General features: G+C 38.7%; 1 protein-coding gene across 3 annotated transcripts in view; it reads left to right on the forward strand.

Annotated features, from left to right (window-relative positions):
* Positions 1 to 27,686, forward strand: part of SHROOM2 (shroom family member 2) — a 168,981-nt gene that overhangs the window by 136,631 nt on the left and 4,664 nt on the right. For 2 of the 3 annotated variants that reach the window (XM_054973653.1, XM_054973652.1), the window contains 4 exons: positions 8,139 to 8,876; positions 13,936 to 14,487; positions 17,879 to 18,059; positions 21,953 to 22,225. In XM_054973653.1, coding sequence (XP_054829628.1) covers positions 8,139 to 8,876; positions 13,936 to 14,487; positions 17,879 to 18,059; positions 21,953 to 22,225 — 1,744 coding nt within the window. Of the gene's footprint in view, positions 1 to 5,846; positions 5,925 to 8,138; positions 8,877 to 13,935; positions 14,488 to 17,878; positions 18,060 to 21,952; positions 22,226 to 27,686 lie in introns of all 3 variants that reach the window. The other variant, XM_054973651.1, reaches the window with a different exon arrangement.

Genomic DNA, 27,686 nt, shown 5'->3' on the forward strand with positions numbered 1-27,686 from the left:
AAATGAAATAGGTTGAGCCTGTAGTTGTGACCAAACAATAATATTAAAAAGAAAAGAGTTGGTGCCAGATGGAATTCTGACGAGCTTTCCCAGCAATGAAATAAAATGGGAGAAGGGGACAGGCGAGAAAACAATGCACAATATAGATGCAGGCATATAAAGGCTGTCTGTTACTGCATGGGACACAACTGTATAGCATCTTTCAAAGCATCTTTGAAGTTGTATTTTACAACAGTACAAATAAGGGTGTGCCACAGTTTCTAAGCCATGTACCAAAATGTGTTTTTCCAGTACTGGAAGTATGGGAAGAAGCTTAAATGAAAGCAATATGAATTCTGCTGTTTGGTTTTGGTTGGATGTGTGAGTTAGCAGAAAGGCAGTGGACATTTTCAGGAAGACACTTCAGAACTAAAGGTAAATCCTGCATCTCTGAAGTTGTCCTTAGCAAAATGTGTGTCATGAAACTGTCAAAAGTTTTCCAGCACCCAGCAGTAGCAAGCAAATAGTGAAACTCACTATTTGATGGTGTTAGATCACATGTTTTGCATTACAGCACTTTACTGAAAGAAGAAGATGCAGAGCCATAACATATAGTTCCAGCTTTACTTGCAAGGAAAAGCCTGCCTGCCCTAGAGAGCGACTCAGAATTTACTGCACATCAAAATACAGGTGGCTTTGTATTTAGGGCAAATTTGTATGTAGGATGAAAGCAGTTAAAGTACTGTTGTTCAAATATATACAAGAAATAGTAATGCCACTAAAACACGATCATTTATGATACATTCAGTTGTCATAGTAACGATAGATGAAATTGCAGCATTCCTCCAAGTCTGTATTTTATTTTCTCATTACAATAAGGCAGTCTCTTGTTTAAAATATATGTAGAACTGGATGTTCTTTTGTGGGAATTGGCTTTTGGGGGGGATGTGACCTCAAAATAAACCTTTCTGAACTATATTTAATGCATGACTTTATTCTACAAAGTCAAATAGCTGGCCTCAAAGTGGACTTTGTGGTACTTAACACTGCTGTAACACTTTACAGGTTTTGCCTCTGGGTTCTTCTGGTGCTTGAAGCTTGCTTTCTTTTCTCCTTTCTGAACAGTAAGATCCAGTCTCTTCAGGGGTAATATGACTGGCATGTGTTGCATGAGAAATCACCACCTGGAATGTAAACACCTTCAGTGTCAAATTCAGCCATATTTCCTAATAACCATCTTGTGTATCAGTGTAATCAGGTTTTTGTTGAAGGAATTTGGTACTACGAATTCTCCTGAATATATATCCTTCTGCTACCAAGCAGAGGATACCTAAACTATCCGAATTGTAACATTATTGCATTTGTTTTTGTGATTGAAGGCTGTTTAACAAGATTGTATTTGAGATGGTGAGAGGGAAGCACTTGTTCAAGCATGCATTGTTGAAAGTACACTTTGTACTTTTGGCTGCTTTACAGGCCCTTCTCAAATTTGCATGCCAAATTCAGCTCCCAAATATTTCCGTTTTCAATTGTTTGAAATGTTTCTCAGATTCCCTGTTCCCATTTTCCTTGCATGAGCACACATCTGAATGTGCATCAGAAATTCTTAGAATCTGTTTGTCTTCAGGTCTTTTAAAGAAATGTATACTGTTGCTTTTTAACAACTTTTAAAACTAATTCATTACAATAGAAAAGAAATTCTCACCAGTCCCACTTTTGTTATTTTCTTCAATGTCCCACTCACACTGCATTTTAAAATGTAGACATAACATGGGCAGTTGAAGAGCAAGCTTGTTTGCAATGCAGTTTTCTGTTTGCCCAGTTATGGATTGGTTCAGCAAGCTTGAAAGCAAGAGATTCATTAAGAGATTTGGCCTCACTTCTGCTAAAACCAGGATGTGATTGGTGAATGAACAGTAGTATGATACTGTTAGTCCTTTGATGCAACAGGATGTGGAGATCATGTAGGCATGAGAATACCTCAAGATAGTATGTACAGGATGCTACCAAAAAATTCCAAGACCCTTTGCTCATGCAAACTAATGTTTGGCAGTCTTTAATGTAACCAACCAAAGAAACTCTGAGACACATTTTTTCCCTGCCAGGAGCTAATGTATAATAATAGCCAGTTCCAGTGTTCCATTACACCACAGTGAGATGGAGACTTGGATTAAATATGACACTACCTGCTAACTTGCCCATGTGACTTTGTATGGCCCAGCATCTTGTTAAACCAGCCCATATTACCTGCAGTATTAGCTTGGCATTGTGACACCTGCTGAGGCTAGTAATCCCACTCTTTTTTTTCACTGGGTGTCCTTGGGCAGTTTCTTCTATCTCAGCCTCACTTACTTCACAGGGTTGTTGTGATAATAAAATGGGGACGGTTAAACTATATGCACCACCCAGAATTCCTTAGAAGGAGGGCAGGATAAAAATGCCCTATCTGAGTGGATAGATATGTGGGTTTTAGTTCTGAAAATGATGTCTTTCTGTTAAAACAGCATCTACAGCTGTTGATAACAATGGGGAAGGGTGCCTTGCCTACTGAGGTGCTGCTTTCACGCTACCTGAAAAACCAATACAATTAGACTTCTGAGACATCAGTTTTATATTTTATACTGATGGAAGATGCTGCTCAGTAGGAAAGAGAGTTCCGTTTTTGTTGATTTCCCCCACTGATTTCACTGATTTCCCACTGCTGAGTGCCGTGTGGGTCTGTTCATGATTGAGGATGTAATAGACTGTGGTGGGATGGAGGAGGTGCATGCGGAGTGGGAAACTCACTTATGTATGTATGTATGTATGTATGTATGTATGTATGTATGTATGTATGTATGTATGTATGTATGTATGTATGTATGTATGCCATTTATGGTCCCCCTTTCTCACTTAGAGTCAAGGCGGATTACACAGTATGAGATTAGTACAATCAGTATCAAGTACATTTCAGTACAGTATCAAGAACATTTCCATAAACAATGCCATAGGGTAAATAGATACAAGTTTAAAAGACATAGTAATAGCAAGAATCCAATACAGAGTAGAAAAAATACTGAAGCAGAACATACTCAATTCTAGGACTAATATTAGACAATATGGAGCAGTGGTGGTACATAGGAGTACATATTTAAAGCAGCAGATAATATGTAAGGCAATATAGTTATGAAGTCTATGGTCCCTATCTCACTAGCAAAGCATCTGAGACTCCATCCCTACAATACAGCCCTCCCATTTGAGTAAAAACCCTTTTTGAATAGTTCGATTTTGCATAGTTTATGAAAAGCCAGGAGAGTGAGGGCTCTTCTGACTTCTGCGAAAGGCCACTCGGCATGCACCAGATTGGTTGCGCCACAAGGAGTTTCATTCATTTCCATGGGGCAAAAGAAACTTTGGTTCAGCATCCTGCTCAAGAAAAGTCTTAGGAGAATATGGTTTTATATTTGCTAGTGGCAAGTTTTTGAGAGAGACTGCATGAAAAAAGCATGGTCTGTATCTTGCCAGTCCACTAAGTAAAGTTTGAAGCCTTTCTGCAACTGAAGAAGTCTTCCTTTCAACATAAGTGATTTAAGTTCAGGGAAGTCTCCTTAGGCTGAAGGAATACCACTCTCTGTGTTAAAGGTAAGATACTTTGATGGATAAATGGTGTAACCATCTGAAGTTAAACAAAATTATACATTCATTTCAGCAGACATGAAAGAAAAGGGCTGGAGTCAGCATACCATGAGATGAAGCAGTGTCAGGGCACAGAATTGCTGGCACTGCCCACTGTCATTAATTCCCCCCACCCACCTCTGCACTTTCCCCCCACCCATGTGCTCCCCTGCCCCCTGCCCATTCATTTGCAAGTGCTCAACCAGCAATGCTTCCACCTCCCAGTATTGATGGGGAAGTGCATGCAGGTGATGCAGAGTGGCAGCTCTCCTGACAGCTGCACCACAACTCTACTAACTGAACACACCAGCCCAGTGCTGTTAGGGAAAGGACATGGTGAAGAGAGCTGTGAGCATATGCAGTGGGAAGGGCTTGTGAGTGGGGGACGGATGCTCAGTCAGGTGGGAGGAGATGCAAGGTAATCTTGAGTAGGGATGGTGATCGGCAGAAGGGCCATGAGAGCTGTCTGCTCACAGGACCCCAAAACCTGAAATATATACTGTACAGTCCGACCTATATAGTGCAATATTTAAACTGATTAATTTCATCCAACCTAACTCTTAAGACTGATGAAAATTACTCATGTAATAGATGGATCTAAGTAGGGGTTCTGCAAGCACTTGTGAGCAAGCAGCAAATTTTCTACTTTCCCTCTATTTTCTTTTTCCCTTCCCTGAAAGTTCTCATAGTCTCTTTTTCCTGTCTCCTTCTCAGCCACCAGCCAGCCTACCTTTATCTGCCTCGTTTTCCATTTTCCATTCTTCTCTACCCCTGGCAGCCTCTCCCTGGGAAAACTGATGCATTGTGTGGTGCCAGCTGCTGGGCCCAGTTGTTTGGTGACACCCACAATGGCACCTCACTTTCCACATATCCCTTTCCCTACACTATGTCCTCTTTCTCTTCTCCTGGCAACCGTCATATCTTCTCCCCTTTCCCTGCTTGCCTCTTTCCTCATTCACCAACCAACTTATCTTTTATCTGTGTCCCATTTTCAGCGATATTTATTACCTCAGCTTTACTTCATTGCTTCATTTATACCTCAGCTTTCTCCACAGTGGGGACTCAAAATAAATGACATAATTCTCCACTCTTCCATTTTATCCTCAACAACCCTGTGAGGTAGCTTAGGCTGGGAGTATGTAACTGGCCAAAGGGCACCCAGTGAGTTTCCATGGCAGCGTGGGGGTTTGAACATGGGTCTCCAGTTCTTAGTCAGAAACTCTGATTAGTACACCACACTATCTTTCATGCCAGGCTTGAGTGAGCCATGGAAGTAATGTGGTAGCAAGTCACCCAGTGGTTGCTGTCAGGTTTGGGCCCAATGAGTCCTCCCTCAAAGGCCCAAAGCATCCTAAAAGGGTTTCCAAAATCTTGTAAGGGGATCGAGGGCCTGTCTGTTCAAACTGTAAGGGGTCAGGTAGGTAGAGAAAATGCTTTCCTTTCATAAATATTTTCCACTGAAGGAACTCTTCCCACCCTAGCAGAATAAAGGATCTTGGAGAGGGAAGAACAAGCCTTTCAAGTTCTGATTCCCCAGCATTCGCGGACAGTTTCTCGGAACTATTGCCTACTAGGGAGGAAGGTGCTGCTTCCAGAGAGTTTTTGGAAAGCATAGCAACCTGTTCGGCACCCTGTTGCCTGGCACCTAGCTCACTGTGATGAGTCATTCCAGTCAGATTTCCTGCTGCGGAAACGGTTCAAATGGTTGGGGCACTTTTTGCTGCCCAGCCCAAATGCAATGGATGGAGAAAGTGAAAGGGAGCCACCAGGAGAAGAGTGAAGAAACAACAGGAGAGACCAGTGAATGGGAAGCTTCAAATTAATTTCCTTCATCCTGTCCTTCATTCCCTCCTTTTTCTTCCTCCCATCTTGTTCTTGGTAAGTGCTCGCTTATCCACGTGTTCTTGGTGCTAATTCCCTTATCACAGTAATAGTTACAACACCATTTCAGTCAGGGTGCTATCAGATTATACATTGAGTTCTGTATACATATAATGTGTATCTTATTAATAGTTGGCAGATTTAATTGGCGTGATAGCGTCCTTGACTTTGACCAGAATATAAATTGTGGCATGCTTGGAGCTAGGATTTTAACATCTCTGCTTCATTCATCAAATGAAGTTAGTTTTAAAAAGTGTCTAGTCTATGACATTTGCCCCATCAGTAATTGAGGATCAAGCAGAATTTCTATGACTCTTGCTTTTCCATTTCAGCTTTTTTTCTAAGTTCACGGTGTCTCTCCAGCCTCCTCTAAGCAGAGAGCAAACCTGCCTTCTTTCTGAGTCTCAGAGGTACTTCTACTTGCTTTTAATTCTTTTCTTACGAATATACCATTTGACCATATTGTGTGTTGCGTCTTCTTTCTTCTGGAATTATTTTTTAAAGGAATAATTTCTATGTTGGTTTTTTACATACTTTGAAAATGTACTAAATATTGATATTTTTAATGAAAAGATGAAAAACTCACAAATAATTCTACTAGTCCTTGAATATATTTAAGTCCTCAAATCCCTTCCTTCAACTTTTAAAATTACACATCCATCTCGGCCCTCCTCCCTCTCCTGTTTCTTTCTAGCTCTGTTAAGTTAGGATTCCACTTCAGCTGATAGTACTACATTTATTTCATATCAGCTTATCCAGAAGTCCTTTTAAACATCTACTGTTTCTTTAATAAGCCGTGTCCGTGTGATATTGTGTACTAGACCAAGATGGGTACAGAGAGGGCAGAAACAAGAGTACTAGGCCCCTTCCCTACTTTGCACACCTTTGTGTACTTGTACACATGTAGATTCCATCCCTGTGATGGGGAACGCTGCCTTTCTAATGCTCCTGAGTACAGTGACAGAGCCCACGTGGGCATGTAGAGGTGCCATGATGTTGGGCATTTTAACTGGTCTCTTTTGCCTGAATAGCTAACTTTAGCTTTAAAGGGGCTATATAAACAATGGAAAAGGAATGAGATGAAATGGTCTAATCCCCCTTCCCAACAGCAACTCATCCCTAAAGTCTTCAAACAGGTGCCAAGCTGCTAATTTGTTTTCTAAAAAGTGATGCTAGTTGCAGAAGTTTTGCCTAAAGAGTGCAGTTTGATCCATGGTTGGGCTGTACTGTGCAGTGCAGTTTTAGGGCAATACAAAACACCATATAGGGCATAGCTTTCATCTTTAAGAGTTCCTGCCATTACATTTGCAATATGCTTGAATGTGTGCAATATGCTTGAATGTTATTAGCAGAAATTCAGGAGCTAGAGTGTGACTATCTGAGGTTTCTAGTGGTTCTTAGCTGATAGTTTCTTGCTTCTCTCTATCATTAGCAAGCCCTGAATAAATTATGCAAAATCAGACCACTATGAAAATTTGCAGAATTCATTCAGTTCACAGAATTACCTTTTGTGCTATGGAATTTATGTATGTTATTTAATGTTTGTTTTAAGTACAAAATGTGCACATAACCCCTGCTTATGGTTTGCGATAGAATTACTTTCATAGGAAAGTTTGTGTGATCTGTTTCCTGCACATTTATTCGAAAAAGGAATTTCTGAAGGATATACTTGGAGTAGGGGGAAATGAAGGTAAGCGCATGGCTAGCATGAGCACTGCCATCTAATAACCCATGGGGGCTGGCACATTTGCTTCAGTGTAGCAAAATGTTCTGTCATGGGTTGGCCACTTCCTGCGGTTACAGAACTTCCTCCTCTGATGTATGCATTAGAGCCCAGAGTGCACCCTGGAGTTGCTGGATCAGCTTTGATCTCTTGGTTAGTAGTATTCAGTTCAGGGTAAAAGAAGCGTCAGTCCTAAATGTTGCCGTATCTTGCCTTTTTTCCTGCAAAATATCTTCTTTTCATCTAACCTCATCTATCCATTCGTCTTGACTGCACAAAAATCTGGATGTTTATTGATATTACACTGTAGCTGTCTTGCACCTCAAAATTAAACCTAATCTTGTTATCTACATCTAAATAAATATATATTAAGTGATATTATGTAGTGCTTAAGGAAAGACAAAGGGATAATTTGTGTGAATTATCTGTGCATATTTTGGTAATGTTTATAATTACATAGAGTGAGTTTGTAAAGAACTCAGTTCAATCAGTCCACTCTTAATTTGCACACAAGAGTCATAGGGTGGTGTCCTACCTCAGGCTGCATGAAGTTCCTTCAACCTATGAAGCTGTCATTCAATTTATGTAGCTGTTCCTACAATGGAAGAGCCACTTTAAATTGGGGGAAGGGAGGCTCTTTAGCCAGAGGATGCAGGCCAATAACACTGTTTTTATTTGTTGCGTACTACCTTACTTAATTAAATGTAATGTCACAGTATATAGCACTGTATAATCTTAATCTATTGATACTGTTTTAATTTAATCACATTTCATGAGACATACAAGGCATCTTTCCTGTTGCTATTGGGTGAGTACTTGATGCTGCTCACACTAGTTGGATATACAGTATTATCAGTCTCAGAGTTTCCTAATGATGTAGTGATTTTCCTTCTTTTTCTAGGCCACTTGATATAGGATACCCAGAAGGCCATCCTGGAGGACCAGCATCTCAGCCAGATTATGGTGTAGGGAATAAGTGGAAGGCATCAAGCAGGCTCTCTGGTTTACCTCAGGGAAGCCGAAGTAGATCTGGGACATTGCCCAGCGACTACAGATATTCCCAGGAAAATGTGAGCGAAAAAAGCAAAGAGTACAGTGTGCTGCCTCTGACTGTTTCTGAGCTACAAATAACAGATGAAAACCACTTATGTCAATCACAAGTCAAAGGAGAGGAGAGCCTACAAGCGGAACAGGGGCTTCTGAATAAGAAACATGGTCCTCTACCTCAAAGGCCTCCCCCACCGAAGCGAGATAATAAACACAGACAGCAGGACAATTCTTCAGCATCACTTTCTGCCTCCTCAGAGTCTTTACTGACAGCAGCCAGTCAGTCAGTTCAGTCAGTGCCTCCCATTTCTTCCAGTGTGGTTGCTGATTACTTCTCTCCTCACACAGCGAAGGTTTCTGGAAAATTAGCAAGCACTGAGCTGCCAGAGGCTCCACAGCTGGTATCCATAGAGAAAGTTTGTCAGCACTTAGAAGAAAAAACACATCTCAAATCTGAACCTGTACTATCTTCAGCATTTCGCTACCTACAAAAACCTGGAATGGAGACGTCAAGGTCCCCTTCTCCACAGTTTGCTCCACAGAAGTTAACTGACAAACCTCCCGTAGCTGTCCAGGATGAGAATCCCACAAGGTATTGTAGCATTATTCAAATCACTAACCTTTTTCTATATTAAGTAGAGAAGTAAAATTCCAAAGACATAAGGGGAAATATATTGGGCGGAAAACTGAAATCAAACCAAAACTCCTTTTACTGATTTAACATAAAATGCATCATTTATAACCTAGTCAGTATATGAAAGTGTATTATTTGGCATTTTTTAAATTTAAAAATATAAATGTCTTCATTTTCTGTCAGTAAAATTGCAAGTATACCTAATACATGAGAAAGAGTTGCAAACTGTTGCACATTATGCTACCATACTACATGGATCTTAATTTTTGCCATCTTAGAAAAGAGTTGAAGGAAGAAAACCAATTCTATAGTAAACAAAAGAATATATATTATTTATATTATTTGGATAGAAACACTCTCAAATAGTCAAAATAGGTATGACAACCAGCATATTTAGATACCAAGTTAAACATCATATAGCATATTAATTGTTGCCAAACATTGAAACAAAAATGTATTCTTGAAAATGTGGTATGTGCAGTATGGTGGTTGAAAGTGCTGTCAAGTCGTAGCCAGTTTTTGGTGACCTCTGCTGGATTTCTCAAGGCAAGATACTAACAGAGGTGATTTACCACTGCCTGCCTCTGCGTAACAATCCTGGACTTCTTTGGTAGTCACCCATCCAGTTTCTAACCAAGGCCAACACTGCTTAGGTTCTGAGAGATCAGTCTTGCCTGGGTTATTTCGATCACAACATATCAATGAAGACCAGGGTTGCAGAGGCAGGCAATGGCAAACCACCTCTGTTAGTCTCTTGCCATGAAAACCCTGCCTGGGGTCGCCATAAGTCAACTACGACTTGAGGGCAGGATTTCATTTTTTCATATGCAGTGTACTTAAGAATTAATATCTAATGCTGCAGACAGACTTACTTATAATTTTTCATACTGCACATTTTGAGTAAAAGTTGCTTACTTTTCATTTCACTGATTCCAAAAACAACCAAAAAGAGTTTTTTTCAGTGTTCCCCAAAATTTCTCAAATGTCGTCAATTTTTCCTAAGACTGTTTCATGCTATACGTTCCATGCTTTTAAGACAAGCTTTATCTCACTCAAAAAGAGAGAATGTTTCATAGGAGCTTTTTTTCCCCAGTGCCCCCCTAAATTCCCCTCAAAAAACCTCCAGAAAAAGTTTTTCCCAAAGTTTTCTCCCAGGTCTTCGCATTTCTAAAGCTAGATTAATGATCTTCCCCCACCCACCAGTCTGTCTAATATATTTTCCGGTGTGATTTAGAAATGGTGGGGCACATTTCATAGGCTAGTCTCATTTTTTTACTCCTCTACAATAAGGAATTTGGTAACAGTGATGGATCCAGCCAGTTCCATGAGTCCATAAAAGTTCTTGCTCATTTCTTCCTATATTTTATTAAAAAGCAATAGTTGAAAATTAGCTTTTGCGTGAAACAGAACTAAAAATGAATGCTGGAATTCCACTTTAAAATTTATTTATTTAAAACATTTGTATGCTGCCTTTCCACCCAAACAGGATCCTCAAGGTGAATGTTTTATATAGTTAGATCATCAGTTATATGTGAAGATAAGATTCTTTTAATCCTTCTCATTACAGAAGAACATCATTTGTCTGACTGTAAATTCTGAACCACTTAGTTGTTGTTTCTTTTAAACAATTTAGGGTTTTTTTTTAATCAAAGCCTTCAGCATAATTTCCTCAGTTTTTAAATAGCTGTTTGACAGAGTTCTTTCCAACTTAGTGGTCATGGATGGGTTATATTTTAGATCAATAACTTGTCAAAGAAAAGAAAGTAGAGGGTAGGTGTAAATAAACAGTTTTTACAATGGAAGGAGTAAAGCATTGGGATATCCCAATAGTAAGTATTAGGATCAGTGCTATTTAATTTGCTCTGAAATCCTCTGGTCGCGAAGGTGAGTAGTTCAGATAGACAAGTTTATAGATGACACTAATTTATTCAGAATGATCAAAATCCAAGCAGTATCCAAAGAGTTCTAAAAACAATTGTGAACAGGTAACAACATAGCAAATTAAGTTCAGTATGCGTAAGTCCAGAGTGATCCAAATTAAGATTTTAAAAATCCTATCTTTTCATGTAAATTGACTATCTAGATTGGCAGTGACTAGACAAGAGGTCTCAGGATAACTCCAAAATCATCATCTCTGTAATGACAGTGAAAAATATGTATGGGATTATTAGAAAAAGGATTGACGATAAAATTATAGCAGTTACAATGCCTTTAAATGAATCTGTGATGTGATTGCATTTGGAATACTGTATAAAATGTTGGTCAATGTGTCTCAAAAAGAATGTATAATTGGAAATTATATAGAAAATGGCAAACAAAATGATGTGCTTCAGTATGCATATAAATACATAGTTTTATGTTCGTATGCAATTGTGTATCTATATTTATATTGAATCATAGGATGTATTTCTGAGGCTTCTATTGGTAGTTTTGATTAAACTCTTCTTTTGACATTATAATTGTGGATGCCAGATAGAAATAATCATCATTATGCCAGCTGCACTGGGAAATACTTTCTTTTATGCTTTTGTTTTACAGTTAATCTTAGAAACATGTTAAAGCAGAAACATAGCAGAACTTTGTGTTCCCTTATAGTGGAAAACCATCTTCTATGAGTGCAAGGGTAATACATGATGAAATTAAACCAAACACCCCCAAAGAATTTTTTCTCCTGTGTAGATATTATGTTTGAACCTTTTTGTTTCTTTTTGTACATATTTTGCCCTCTTATTTTGTTGTAGTGCTTTTATCTCTTAGTTAAAAATGTGTATCATCTGATAAAAGGAGTTGGTCTTTCAAAAGCTTATAGCTTGAAAATTACATTAGTCTTTAAGGTGCTACTGGATTCAAATCTTACTAATCTCAAGTTAGAATTAGTTGTGTTCCTTTCCCATGTATAGATAGCTAAGTGTTACTTAAAACACTAGAACAGAGCTCTTATTTATCCAATGGCAAATATACAATTATCCAAATATTTGAATGTGTCCAAGCCACCAGACTATTACATTTCTGTTCCCAGATAATAATAACATTTGATTTATATACTGCCCTTTAGGACAACTTAACGCCCACTCAGAGCAGTTTACAAAGTATGTCATTATTATTCCCACAACAATAATCACCCTGTGAGGTGAGTAGGGCTGAGAGAGCTCCTAGAAGCTGTGGCTGGCACAATGTCACCCAGCTGGCTTCCAAGTGGAGGAGTGGGAAATCAAACCTGGTTCTCCACATTAGAGTCCCATGCTCTTAACTACTACACCAAACTGGCTCTCATTTTCAGTTTCCCATGATACAAATTCAGTTGTACAATTCTCAGTTTATGCTAATGAAATGTTGCTAATTTTACATTATGTTATATATAATGATATACATGTAGGATACACAGGCATGTAAAGGTACATAATATTTGTTGTCTTATAGGACTCAGACTAGGGTCTTTTCCACTCAAGGCTTTTTCATTGATTCTGGTCCCATACTTCATTAATTTCTCCCAGAGTTCTGCATACACAGGGCGAAGCTACAAGTGACAAATGACACTTGAATGGCAAGTGTATTTCTCCCTGTTCACTTGCGCTCCACTCAATCCACTTGCCGTTCAAGTGTCATTCGTCACTTGTAGCTTGGTCCACAGTCAAAATACCCTGATTCAGTCTCCAAACTGCTTCCCAGGCTGAGTGCAATTTGATGAGGGAAATGTGTGCCAATATGCCAGACACTGGAATTTCTGGAGGCCCTCTTAGCAGCTTTCCCATCATTGATTTCACTGAATCCACTTCATGTTGCAACATGCGTGCTGCATAACTGGACTCTGTGGCACGCAAGTTCTATGACATTAGGCACGCCTGTGTCAGCAGAATGCCAATAAAATCAGTGGACTTGTGCCAGTGTGCTCCGAAAGACAGACAGCCAGGCAGATCCACTGATTTTTTTTTTCAGCTGGGGTTTTCTGTGCGGGAAAAGATATAGAGAAGGCTTGCAACAAAGCATGTTTTCAGTTTTCCAGAAGTACTAGAAAACGTATTTTTCCATTCCTGGCTTTTTATACCATGTAAATGCATTAAAGAAATAAAACACAAAATAGAAGTAAGCCACATTTATATGGTACAGGGAGTATCCTAGTAAACATTAGCATTCTAAGTGGATTTTGTGAGCCAAATTAACTTTCTTATTTTTCAGTTATAAATCAACAAATGTGAGTGATCATTTAGATGACTGTCAGCCTTCAGTGGCACATTTCTGAGTTCTTAGACATTCACAGATTTGTTTAGGGCTGTTAGTTTTCACATGTTGTTGATGTATGTCGGGCATTCATTGTAACATATAAGCAAGTAGGCAACTGTGGCCTATTTATATTAGATACTCCAATCTATCAATGTAAGAAAGTAAATGTACTACATTGTATTTCAGTAGAAAAGACAAGGGTCCAGTTGCACCTATAAGACTAACAAAATTTGTGGTAGGGTGTGAGCTTTTGTGATAGGGTATGTATTTGAAGTGAGCTGTGGCTCACGAAAGCTCATACCCTACCACAAATGTTGTTAGACTTATAGGTGCTACTGAACTCTCGCTCTTTTCTAATGCTACAGACAAACTAACACGGCTACCCATCTTGATCTGCACTGCATTTCAGTTTTTGTTATACATGACAGGAATGCACCTCTGTTAAGCAAAGGTGGCTGTAACTTATCAAAGGTTAACTTTTGCATCACAAATCTTGTTATTTGGATATAAGTCCCTTTGAACAAAGTGTGGTTGATTCTGAGTAAAGAGATAGGTTGCACGCAGACACCATGTCAAACCTCTATTTGTAACTGGCATAATGTAGTTTGTCATAATGCTCCCATATTGTCCTCTGTCCTTACATCCCATTAAGACTATGACTGAAAGCTTCCAGTTTTGGAAAGAGTTCCTTCAAATTCTCATTTGCTGGACTTGGACAAATTGAGTTGCTTTTCTTCCATAAACATCTAATGTAATATTTGCACTCATGTAGTAATTGTTGTTTTTTCCCCTCAAGAATCGAAAGAGTGATGGATAACAACACAATGGTAAAAATGGTTCCTATCAAGATAGTACATTCCGAGAGCCATGCGGAGAAGGAAAGCAGGCAGAATCTAGCAAGCACAATAGATCCTCCTGCTTTGCCAAGTGGGTTGGAAAAAGATCAGCTAAAGACACTCAGCACTTCTGAACAGTCCTACTCACGTTTCTGTGCTTATACAAGGCAGAGTGTGGAATCAGAGCCGGAGAAAAAAACCAGATTGCCTTATTTGCAGCCTACTGAAGGGCTTGGGACCAACTTGAAGGACAGTGATGTTCCTGCCCATGCAGTTAGCTATGTGAGGGCCAAAGAAAAGACAATCGATGACTGGAAGTCAGAGGAGTTAGCCAGAGAGATTGTGGGCAAGGATAAATCATTAGCAGATATTTTGGATCCTAATGTGAAAATCAGAACAACAATGGACCTGATGGTGGGAATCTTTCCTAAAGATGAACATCTCTTGGAAGAAGCTCAACAACGCAGGAAGCTTCTTTTAAAAGTTCCTTCACCAAAAGCCACTGAAGACAAGTAAGTAGAGAGTTCTTTCCTGCAAACCAGTGGTAATCCCCCTTATTTTGTCCCTCCCATGCACAAATCTATTTATGTTCAACTTTTTCTGTTGAAGAGATCTTGTAGTAAAAGAACATCGGATAGCCTGTGAATCCAGTCCCACACAATATTTCTAAGTGTCCAGCCACATGTCTCCAGAAAACCTAACCTTAGGCATGAAGGGCTCTTTGCCCAGCATCTGCTGTTGAGAAAGATACTCTTCCTGAACATGGAAGTTCCATTTACTATAAGCCATCTGTCGTCTTTGAATTTTTCTTTAAAAAAAAAGTCTAGAACACACACAGTCATAAATGAAAAAGAGTACTATTCAACCAAATCAGAAACTTAGACAATATGCAAAGTTATTACCTTGGAAAATATTTGCAAGCTATCTCAGAAAAAGCAAAACACATTTTTGTAACTCAACGTTCATGGAGGTTAAAGTAGTGATTCAGTTTAACTATAAGTTGCATAGGAGAGAATGTATAGAGAACAGAAAACAAAACCAGATGTTCGTAGATCCATCCAAAGTTACATGGATTTTGCTCTTGAAATATTAACTTCACTCATAAAAGCATGATGATGAGATGCTGCACACAAGTAATTGAGTCATTTCATTTGTTACGTTCTGGATTCTATGTTCTGAGGATTGGGTACTTTGAAAAAGTGATTGGAACCTATGTATCTGGAAATAGTGACGTCTTGGTACTCATTCATTATTGTGGCATACACTGAACAATGTACCTCACCCCTGATGGTGCTACCCTTTTCTTTTGGAGGCATATGTATAAAAATCGTAGATCAATGTGGAACAGTCTGTCAGTATGACATAGAAGTTAGTGTGTTAGTGACAGCAGTTACATGAGGAACTTTTTATGGCAGTTGGCTTCTTTCTTTCACTGAAACTGATAAGAGCTTGACCTCTTCTCTGAAGAATGCATGTGGACACTCAGTTTTAATGAAAGATTTATCATGCACTCATGTTTGTGACTTCAACTCCAAAAACACTTTCTTAACAGTAATGTGGGATCTGTACAGCTGGCCCTTAGCCCTAACCGAAGTGTAGATATAGTCATTCAAGCAAGTAGGACATGATTTTGAAAGTGTTCAAGTGTGGCAGTTATGTTTCCTGAGGAATAGCAAGTCCAAAGAGAACTGGTAGCTTTTTCTACTGCTCAGGAGAGTGAAAAATGTTCAACTCCATGGATTCTTCATCAGTAGTTTTATTTTACCAAAACACACATTTATTTAAATGTATCTTAATATGTTCAAATTAATGTTCTTTGTATTGTTATTTAGTTACAAAATAAATCAACAGTATGCACTAGCTTGTTTGTCAGTGACTCACAGAGACAGAGATGACTCAGAACACTTTTTATGTATGAAAACTTTTTCACATGATGAAATTTTGCTCTGAGTTTCACGCAGATAGAAAACTCCATGGTCAGCTATGTGAGGAAAAAAAGTCATGTCACCACTGTCCTTATTGAGAACCTCTTGGCCAATTCACATGGTTGTTTTGTCATATGAAAATATAGGAAATAACGCATCTGGTAATAACTATCTATTAAGTTGATATTCCATCAGCAAATTTAAAAGCCTGTGTGAAATCTTTCTTTAAAATATAACAAAAATAATAAACAATTATAATTACTGGGAATTTTTGTTATATTCACATACTCTGCTGGATGGCAATACATTCCTTGATTGCTTGCATAAACAGGCCTGCTCTGCCTGCCTGTTTTCCTTGCTTGTCAAATTAGGCATATGCTGTAAAGTACGTATGCCCAAATTATGGTTATGGTTGATCTCTTAAATAAAATCCAGGAATCAATGCTGTGTTCTATGCAGTCAATGGTATGTTTTATTTGAGTGTTCTGACTTCAAGAGGATGTTCAGAGTTAGGGTATGCTCATCATTATGAGTGGAGATTGCAAGCGTGCCCTCACTCCCCTACATGAAGTAAGGGAGTATGTAGGGAAAGTGTATTTCAGTTTGATGTATTGTCGAAGGCTTTCACGGCCGGAGAACAATGGTTGTTGTGGGTTTTCCGGGCTGTATTGCCGTGGTCTTGGCATTGTAGTTCCTGACGTTTCGCCAGCAGCTGTGGCTGGCATCTTCAGAGGTGTAGCACCAAAAGAGAGAACTCTCTTTTGGTGCTACACCTCTGAAGATGCCAGCCACAGCTGCTGGCGGAACATCAGGAACTACAGTGCCAAGACCACGGCAATACAGCCCGGAAAACCCACAACAACCATGTATTTCAGTTTGTCCAGTATTTTGATTGTAGCAATGTGATGAGATTCACTTGGAAACAATTTTTATATTAATCTTTTTAGAAGAGTTAGATGAGAACACTACTTGAATTTAGAAACACTGTATTAGAATTTATGAGAAATCAAGATGCAGCTATGTTGCCCAGACATTTCCTGTTTAAACAATGGCCCATGGGGGCATGGGATTCTAACCAAACCTTGAAATTAATTTTTAAGTAGGTATTTCTGGATATCTTACGTTTTCTAGAAAGAGAGGAGGTGTCTCCTTGCTCACCTCATGCTTCATCCACTGGTGAATGGCTTTGTTAAGGTGGTGTGACCAGGCAACATAGTCGTTTATCTGATATTGGTTGTAATGGTTTTGCTGAATATGATTCAATCTTTTCTTGGACAGTAGCAACTCTTGGCCTGCCATTTGGGGCTATTTTACACACATGCCTTTTGAGGAAAAGCGGGAGAAACTCACCTTATCTCAATAGGCATGTAGCAAACGTTAATACCACAGGTGTGGTAGCATCAAATAATTGATAGTACTTTTGCTTTTATTATATGTCTTCCATATCAGTTTTTAACATTTCAGTCTAATGGCTTTTCCAGAGATTGAGTGAAGGTTGACTTCAGTAATAAGAGCTTGTAAGCCTTCACTCTGTGGATAATGAAACACAAGCAACTATATTTTCACTCACAGGTGTGTTTATGGGATTATATAGTCAAAGCTGATGAAAGCTCCCCCCAAAGCCTAAGCATTGCCTTTTGCCTGACACCTTTATAATCAAGGATAGCATGTGGTGATCAACTTACTGACAGAATAACAATTAAGAAGCAAAACCAGCACTTTTAAGTGGACATTTGGGTAGAGTCTTTTAATAGCTCACCTCCGTGCTGAGTTCCAAGTGGCATAGCTGTTTCATTCAAGACACCAGGGCTTGCAAAGTCTCCATAGTTAAGCACGTTTCTTCCAAGCCTACAATTTACTGGCTGCAAACAGTATTTCAGAGCAGACTTGTTACAAATGCTGTTAACTACTACAGTGTAGACAGGTGTCACAAACGTAATTGAATGTGGCTGTGTTTTCTCTAAAAAAATTCTCTTAGGAAAGAGGAGCAGACTCTGCCTGTGGCCATCCCCCTGACGACCAATTCCACTTACTACAGCACATCAGCACCCAAAGCAGAACTCCTGATCAAAATGAAGGACATGCAGCAGCAGCAACTTCAGCAGCAAAGTGAAGAGGATTCTGAGGATGAGCTAGACCATGATTTGTCTGAGAAAAAGGTAAGCATACCTTTACATTTGCAGTTTTTAAAAATCTACTGGAGGGGCTGTGTTGGTGACAGCTGTGTTAGCCACAGCCAGGCTTGTAGCATACAGGGCCAGAATAACACTATAGATGACTTAGGTGGTCACTGAGGGTGCCGGATTTTGATGGGTACCAAAAAACACGCAATGAGGTCTTTGTCTTTCTGTACCTTTGGCTGTGCCACATTCCCAGTACAGCCATACACTGCCAGTGCCTGCAACTGTGCACCCAGGGGAAGCAGAGCCAGGACAAGGGACGGGGGGAGCACAGGGGAGTGAACAGGGTCAGAAAATACCTATTCCACTTGCCAGAAGGAATGCCTTTTTGAGCAGGCAACACATAGGCTTCCGGGATCTTGGTAGGGCTTCAGCATTTGGCCAAAGAAACACCAGACAATGATGAAGAGCCCCATTCTTCCTGGCCCAAAGTAAAGGTGGGACAGGACTCTGAGTGTTGTCTGTTGTTGAACTAGCAGTTTGTCATCTGAAGCTGACTTTTATCTTTTGATCTGGAAAATCTCTACCTAACCAGCTTTTAACCAAGATTTTGAAATGTAAACTTTGACTACTCAGTTTATTTACTAAGCATTTTGAGTGCTGCGGAAAACTCAGTCTGTTTGTTGCCTGGGGATCAACTGTGGTGTTTCAGGCACGATATACTTATTGAATGCCTAACAAGCCAGCTTTCTGTTCACACAATCACTGATTCTAGAAATGAATCAGAATCCTGATTTTTTTCCCCCAGGATTTGTTGACTTAATCTCGGTTCCCTTCCATCTGTGATTCAGCATTTCAACACATAGCCAAATTATTGTATGGTTATTACATACAAAGCTCTTCATGGTCGTGGCCCAGCATACCTACAGGAAGGCCTCCCTCTCTATGTCATTCCACGGCAGCTTTGCTCATCCGAACAGGGTCTCTTGCAGGTGCCAGCCTGCACATGGGCGAAATCAGCAGCAGCCCGTACAAGGGCTTTCTCTGTGGTGGCCCCTACCCTATGGAACGGCCTGCCTGAGGAGGTCAGGAGAGCCCTTACCCTCCTGGTTTTCCACAAACAATGCAAAACTTTGAATGCAAGAGGGTGGTATTGTAGGAAAGGGATCCCAGATGTTTCACTAATGAGTTAGAAACCATAGATTTCACCATTATGTTGCCTTACATATTAGCTGTTGCTTTAAATATGTACTCCTATATCCTACCTGTGCTTTATGTTGTTCAGTGTAAGTCCTAGAATTGATTATGTTCTGTTTCAGCAATTCCTCAACCCCATACTGGATCCTTGCTAATGCTATATCTTCGTAAACTTGTATTTATATACCCTATGACATTGTTTATGGAAATGTCCTTGACACTCTATGGAAATGCCTGCCCTTATCCTTGCTTCTGATTGTACTAATCTCACACTATGTAATCTGCCTTGAGTCTCAGTGAGAAAGGAGGACTATAAATGACATAAATAATAAATTAGCCATAGAAGTGACTTCAGGGATTGTTGTCCCGGAATAACTGATTTGTGTAAACTAACGTTTATTTAGATACATAGGTCCAAAAGCTAAGTTTGTCAAACAAATCTGTGGTCCTGTTCTTAACACAGTTTGGCTGTTATACCCTTTTAACCTGATAAAGAGTAACCTGGAGATGTGGCACAAGTGTCAACTGTCTTTGCTCAGTTTTGCTCAGAGATAACATGATGAACAGAGGGATCTTTTTGATGTTGTTGTGCCATGTGGAAGCCATTTTGTCCCATAAGGTAATCCCATGTGGCGTGGAGCTACTACATCCACTCGTTTGGTTGATCATTCAGCTATGCAGGACGGCCTTGAGGAAAAACTATTTCTGCATAGCTGCAGCTTCATATAAAGGGGGCTTGAGAGAGACTCAGAAGTTCATCCTGTGCTATTCTATACTTTGAATGTGGCCATGAAACTGAAGAACTGGTTCATTTGGTCTTTAATAAATCAGACAACGACCATTTTATCCTCAAATAGCAGAAATATGGTTCACAGTCTTTACTGGCAAGAAAATATATTCAGTTTATCTCTGACTTTTACTGTGCCTAGTACATTGTTGTATCTTTGCATTCTGGAACTTTAGCTTTTATTCAGCATTCCAGTTCTGTGTACATATGTGATAGGAACTCTCTGGATGTAGAAATAAATAACTTTCTCACTATAGGAACCAGAGGTTCTGAGATTGTTCCATAGGACCCCTTAAATACAAAACATGTAGAATAATGATACTCAGTGGCTCAGGAGCCACATGTGCCTCTTCGACATGCTACCTGTGGCACTTCTGAGTACCATTCCTCAATGTGGCATCAACCCAGTGTTCCAGGAAAGCGGGCAAAGGCTATTGCCTAGTGGGGGTTGTGGTTTACAGGCAGTTCCCACATAGTATCCTCTTTGTAACCTTTGAGTTCAGTTTCAAAGAAATGTTTGACATAAGGATGTATTTATCTTTTAACATGCAGCCTAACAAAGACTTCTTGCAACCTTGAAAGCTTGCACACTGTTTTGTGTCATAAGTCCTCCCCCTCACTCAAGATACACAAGGGCTGGCTAAGGTTCAACAGCCCTGTATTATGTCTTGTTTCAGCATATTTTGTTGTTTGTTCTTCCTCTCTGTATTGGATTTCTACTTGTTTTCAAACTTCTGCTATCCTACTCTATTGTATTGTTTATAGAACACCCCAGACAATGTTCATAATGCTATGTACTCTGCCTTGAGCCTCACTGAGAAAGGCGGATTGTAAATAACATAAATAAATAATTCTGACATTGTGACATGATTATCAGTAATATAGAAGACACTACAAAACAGTTGTAGGGGGGTTGGAGTGAGGGAGGAGTCCTCTTATCCTTCCTTTTCCTTTCCTCCATATTTTCACCTCATCCATTTGTTTGTTTCCAGTAACAAACTAACAGATTTGTTACTATGGTTGCATTTAATTAAATATCACAAGAGCAACCTAAGAAGTCCCTGGGTCCAAGCCAGGAAGTCGTCTCTTTCTCTCACGTGTGACGAGAAGATTGAAATTCCCTGATTTGGAACAAAGTGTGCTTTGCTGTGACACTGGAATTGGGCAACACGGGGAACTATGGCTTGTCCTTTTGCTTACAAATGAGGATTCTTAACCAGGATTAAAGTGTCATTTTATCTGATTTGGAAATAACGTAACAAACCATAATTTGCTCCTTACTGAGAAGTCTTCACTCACCATATACAAATGGAACAGAATGGAATTGTAAGCAGTCATGATTAGTTCTCTCCGTGAATAAAATTTGTGATTGTTTTATCTATATTTGCAAATGATATTAAGTAGAGTTACAAATAAAAATGACAGACCTGCATTGAAAAACCCTATCAGTTGGGCTCTGCCCAGCCTTTCCTCGTCTCTCTGTTCCTTCTTACAGCCATGACACTCTTACGGTGCCATCTTCAGCAGTACTACATCCTTCTAGCCAAAGATTTTTTTCTGGGAAAAGAGGTGGTGGAACTCAGTGGGTTGCACTCGGAGAAAATGGTCACATGTCAAACTCGTGACTATTTTCAAGAGGTTCTGGAACTCGGTTCCACTGCGTTCCTGCTGAAAAAAAGCCCTGCTTCTAGCTCAATTGAAGTCAGTTAGCTTAGTAGGGTGAAACTCTGCTTAGGATGGCACTTTGGAATTGAATGTGGCAAGCCATGGACAGTTCCCTGGGAAACACTCCCGTATGCACATCCGTAGTTGTGACAGAGTGCTTATCCCCTTCCCTATCTAAATTGTAGAATATTTTGAAAATATGTGCAGGGAGAGGTGTTATTATGTTGTGGTTGTATCATTTGTAATAATTTGTCCTCCCTTCCTCCCTTTTAAAAAAAATTAGCAAGAGCTTATAGATAGCATAAGTCGAAAACTGCAGGTGCTGCGAGAAGCTCGGGAGACTCTCTTGGAAGACATTCAGGCGAACAATCTGCTTGGAGATGAAGTGGAAGCTATTGTGAAAGAGGTCTGCAAACCAAATGAGTTTGACAAGTTCCGGATGTTCATCGGAGACTTAGACAAAGTGGTCAACCTCCTGCTGTCACTTTCTGGTCGTCTGGCCCGGGTGGAAAATGCCTTAAACAATTTGGATGAAAATGCTTCTCCTGAAGAACAAGTAAGGCAGCATGCTGTGTTAGTTCTGTTTTGAAAAGCCACCATCTGGTTTTTACCCTTTATTTCCCCAACAATATAGTTGATCAAAAGTTTTCAGGAACAATAAAGAGAACGTTCTGAGAATTAGCCTAAAGAAAAGCTAGATCAGGGGCCAGCAACCTTTTACAATTAAAGAGCCAAATGATGTCAAAATTCAGAGCAAGAGATCAACAAAGGGCGTAACTGAAGAGATACAACTTTACTGATAATTGACACATTGATCAGTAATCCATAATTGTTTCCACAGATCAAACCATTGGTTGTTGCAGAGCCTTTATTAGGAAGTGCACACACAAAGTCTCACAATAAATAATAAAAATACACAGAAGCACCCTGTATGATTATTTGTTTTAGTGCACTGGCATAAATCTGTGCATGGATTACTAGAAACAGTTCACTTCTGTCAATATATCTAATTCTCAATGTGGCTTCATCTGTAGATACTTAAATTCACAGATTGGGGCCATGGACAGACAAGACAGATCTTCCTACAAGCTTTCGAAAAGCCCCAGGGTTGCAAAAAATCTGAAATCTTTAAAAAATGGGAGTTAAGACTCCACCAAAGTGGTATAAGCCGCTCCTATAGTTTTAAGAAATGAATACCCTCATTGGCCATTGCTAGGTAACCACATCAGCCCTCCAGCCTTGGCTTCTGTTAGTTAAAGGCAGGAATAGGGCTCAGGCTCTTTCCAGGGTTATTTTGTCTTTTGAGGGGAGACTCATCAGGGTCAGGCCCAGCAGCAACCACAAGGCAACTTGCATGACTTACGCAGGCCAGTCTGTTCAACAGCAGCCACCCTATGAAAGCCAGTGTAATGTAGTGGTTACAGTTACAAAATAGGATCAAGGAGACCCAGATGCAAATCCTTACTCTGACATGGAAGCTCACTGGGTAACTTTGGGCTCGCCACACACTCTCAGTTTAACCTACCTCACAGGCTTGTGAGGATAAAGTGGAGGACAGCAGAATGATGTAAACTGCTTTGGTTTCCAATGGGATCCTACTTTGGCTGGATCTTCTTCACACATTTGAACCTGTAATCATATCAATATTCATAGCTGAAATCACAAAAGAAAACCTTCTTTACAGATTACTTTGCTCAGTTAATATAATAAATACGCTTTCTCTTGAACCAAACTGTAGATGAGTGAGATCATGCTCAACTAAAGAATTCTCTCTTTTTTTTTTAAAGAATTTTTTATTGGATGGGTTTACAAAGATACATATAGAAATCATTATCATTATTCACCCCACTGCATTTTCCCCATCCTTCCCCCTCCCCCTTTTCTGGTGACTCCCCGCAGTTTTCCATACCCAACTTAATCTAAAAAGTATATCATATAAATTCTTAAAGTCTATAATAATAATATAATATATATCTATATTATACCTATCAAATCTCTTTAATTATCTTAACAATCTACACTAACTATATTGCTTATCTTAGTTAAAAATATAAAAATTATATGTAATAATAGGTACATATACTAACTAAAAAAACCCTACATATATATATGTAACATACTATTCCTTACATACCAATTAACTATATTATCTATATTTCACATATACTCCCTATAACCTTATTACTCATAATTATACTCCCCTGTAAATATACTATACTAATCCAATAAAATACAGTAAAATATACCCCTTTTTAACCTTAAGTAAGTTTCTATCTCCCCTACTTCTCCAAAGACCACAGTTTCCCCTTCATGTCCCACTTTTTCTCCACATATTTCTTAAATTTTTCCCAGCTTAATGTATAGTCCAATTCTTCTTGTTCTTTCAATTTCCTTGTTAATTTGTCCATTTCTGCCATATTCAAGACTTTCAGAATCCAGTCTTCCATAGATGGTATCTCCTGAGTCTTCCACATCTGTGCATAACACATTCTGGCCGCCGTAATCATATAAAACACCATAACTCTGTCCATTTTATCAAAATCTTCTAAGTTCATACATAATAACAGCAATTCCGGGGTTTTATTTATATTCCTTTGTAAAATATCTGACATAACTTTAACTATATCCCCCCAGAACTGCTTAGCCTTATCACAAGTCCACCACATATGATAGAATGAACCTTCATGCGGTTTACATTTCCAACATTTATCAGACATCTGGCTATTACCATTGGCCAACTTCTTCGGTGTTAAATACCATCTATACAACATTTTGTATACATTTTCACGCACAGTGGTACATGCTGAAATCTTAACTACATTTTTCCATACCTTTTCCCAAGCTTCCATTGAAATTTCCTTATTACAGTTTATTGCCCATTTGACCATCTGAACTTTAACAACTTCCTCCTGTGTAAACCATTTCAGTAATATCTTATATATTTTAGAAATTATTTTCTTCCCCCCCTGAAGCAAACAATTCTCAATCTCAGAGTTTTGTAGTCTAAAACCATTTTTCCTTTTGTCTTTCTCATATAGGTCTTTTATCTGCATATATTGAAACCATCCATATTGGAATGGCAATTCTTCATTACCTTTAAGCATATAGTTATTCTGTTGTATCTCAAGAATTTCTTTATATGTCAACCAGTCTTCCCCTGCATATTCTGTTCTTGGATTTACTACTTCCGCAGGGATAATCCACATTGGTATAGTCTCTTCTATATATTTCTTATATTTAGTCCATACAGCAAACAAGCTTCTTCTTACATAATGATGTAAAAACAAAGAGTCTGCTTTTACTTTGTCATACCATAGATATGCATGCCATCCAAAGAGTTTATTATATCCTTCCAGTGCTAACAACTTCAAATTCTTCAATGTCATCCATTCCTTTATCCAGTCCAGACATATCGCTTCATGGTATAATTTAAAATTTGGTAATTGTAGTCCTCCTCTATCTTTCGCATCGTAGAGTACTTTCATTTTAACTCTGGGTTTCTTTCCAGCCCAAACAAAGTTTAACATCGTTCTCTGCCACTTCTCAAATTGTTTACTGTCTTTAACAATAGGTATTGTCTGTAGTAGAAACATCATTCTTGGAAGAACATTAATCTTAATTACTGCAATACGACCTAACCATGACAAGTTCATTTTATTCCATCTAATCATATCTTTATCTATTTGTTGCCATAACTTGTCATAGTTATTCTTATATAAGTCAATATTCTTCACTGTCACTTCCACTCCCAAATACTTAACCTTGTTCACTACTTCACATTCCACCTTGTCCATCAACTCCTTTTGTTGTTGTTTAGTCATATTTTTGCACAATATTTTGGACTTCACCTTATTAATTACAAAACCCGCTACGTCTCCAAAATCCTTCATTTTCTTCATCAATTTTGGCATGCCCTCTATTGGATCTTCCACTATCACCATTATGTCATCAGCAAAAGCTCTTACTTTGTATTCAAATCCTTTAGTCCTCAATCCTCTTATTGAATTGTCTTCTCTTATTTGCCTAAGTAAAATCTCCAGTACCATTACAAACAGAAGTGGGGAAAGCGGACACCCTTGTCTTGTTCCTTTTCTTATTTCCAACTTTTTGGTTACATCCGAGTTAACAATTATATTTGAAGATTGGTTTTTATATATTGCCTTTATTGCTTGTATAAATTTCTCTCCCAACTGCATCTTCTCCATTGTTGCAAACATAAAATCCCAGTTCAAATTGTCAAACGCTTTCTCCGCATCCACAAAGAAGAAACCAACCTGCTTCCCTGGATTTTTATCATAGTACTCAATAGCATTCAACAACACTCGTAAGTTATCTTTTATTTGTCTTTCCAGTAAAAAGCCGGCTTGATCTTCATCAATAAATTCCACTAGCCAAGTCTTAAGTCTTTCCGCTAGTATCTTTGCAAATATTTTATAGTCATTATTAGTTAGAGATATTGGTCTATAATTCTTAACATTACTTAAGTCTAATGTCTCCTTCGGTATCAATGTAATATTAGCCTCATTCCATGTATCTGGCATCTCGACCCCTTCCAATATTCCATTCATCATTTTTTGCATCAGTTGTTTCAAGTCCTCTGCCATCACTTTGTAAAATTTTGCAGTAATTCCATCTGGTCCCGGAGCTTTACCAACTGTAGTAGCTTGTATTGCTTGTAACACTTCCATTATTGGTATCTCAGCACTAAGCTTCTCTTTCAACTTCTCCGGTACCTTTGGTAAGTCAATCCTGTCAAAGTAGTCTCTTTATCTTTTCATGATCCACTATTTTTTTCTGATATAACTTGGCATAATATTTGTAGAATGCTCTCTCAATCAATCCTTGATCATATAATTCCTTTCCCTCTTCTGTAATCTTACTTATTACTCCTTTCTCTCTCTCTTTCTTTAATTGCCACGCCAAATATCTCCCTGGTTTATTAGCTCCTTCAAATGATCTTTGCTTCATTTTCTTCAGCTCCCACTCTAGTTCTTTATTTTCCATGGCTCTAATCTGATCTTGCAGTAACTTTATTTCATACAGCAATTTCTTTTTACCTGGTCTCTTTTTCAATTGCTGTTCAACTTGAATAATTTTTTCCTGTATCTCTTTTAATTTTGCTGCTTTTTTCCTCCTCTCTCTGCCATTTAAGTCCATCAAAACACCTCTAATTACGGCTTTATATGTGTCCCAGACCATGTGCGTTGGCACCTCTTTATCCACGTTAGACTGAATAAAAAACTTCGTTTCTCTTCTCAACACCTCAACATATTCTGGGTCACTCAAAAGATCCTCATTAATTCTCCATCTCCATTTCTTGTGTTTCATTCCAAATCTCCACATCACTGGATTATGATCTGAGCTAACTTTTGGTAATATATCAGTCTCTTTTGTAAACACTACCAGTTCTTTAGACGCCCAGATCATACCTATTCTCGAAAAAGATTGGTGACTAGATGAAAAAAAAGTATACTGCTTCAATTTAGGATTATATTTTCTCCAAACATCTTCTAAATTTTCTTGTTCCTGAATTTCAAAAAAAGACTTCGGTAATTTCCCCGTCCTTACTTTACTTGTTGATAGACTTTTATCCAATTGCAAATCTACCACTCCATTAAAGTCTCCAGCTATAATTACCTGGTCATAAGTCCACTGCTCCATTTGTTCTCGTAAATCCTTGAAAAATATATCTTTGGAGCCATTTGCCGCATATAGTCCAAGTACCATAGTTTTCTTTGCATTACATAAACATTCCACAGCCAGGTATCTTCCACTTTTATCAGACACAATTAATTTAGGTTGTACTTCTTCTTTTATATATATAACAATTCCCCTCTTTTTTTGCTTTGTTGCCGAAACAAATTGTTTTCCTAACTTTTTGTTAATCAGATATTTAACATCTTGATCCCTAATATGAGTTTCTTGTAGACAAATCAAATTACTTCTTTGTTTAGCTAACCAATGTAACACAGCTTTACGTTTAGAGCCATTACGTTAAGTCCATTAACATTCCATGA

The sequence above is a fragment of the Eublepharis macularius genome, chromosome 3 (genome assembly GCF_028583425.1).
Source record: "Eublepharis macularius isolate TG4126 chromosome 3, MPM_Emac_v1.0, whole genome shotgun sequence".
Classification (NCBI taxonomy): domain Eukaryota; kingdom Metazoa; phylum Chordata; class Lepidosauria; order Squamata; family Eublepharidae; genus Eublepharis; species Eublepharis macularius.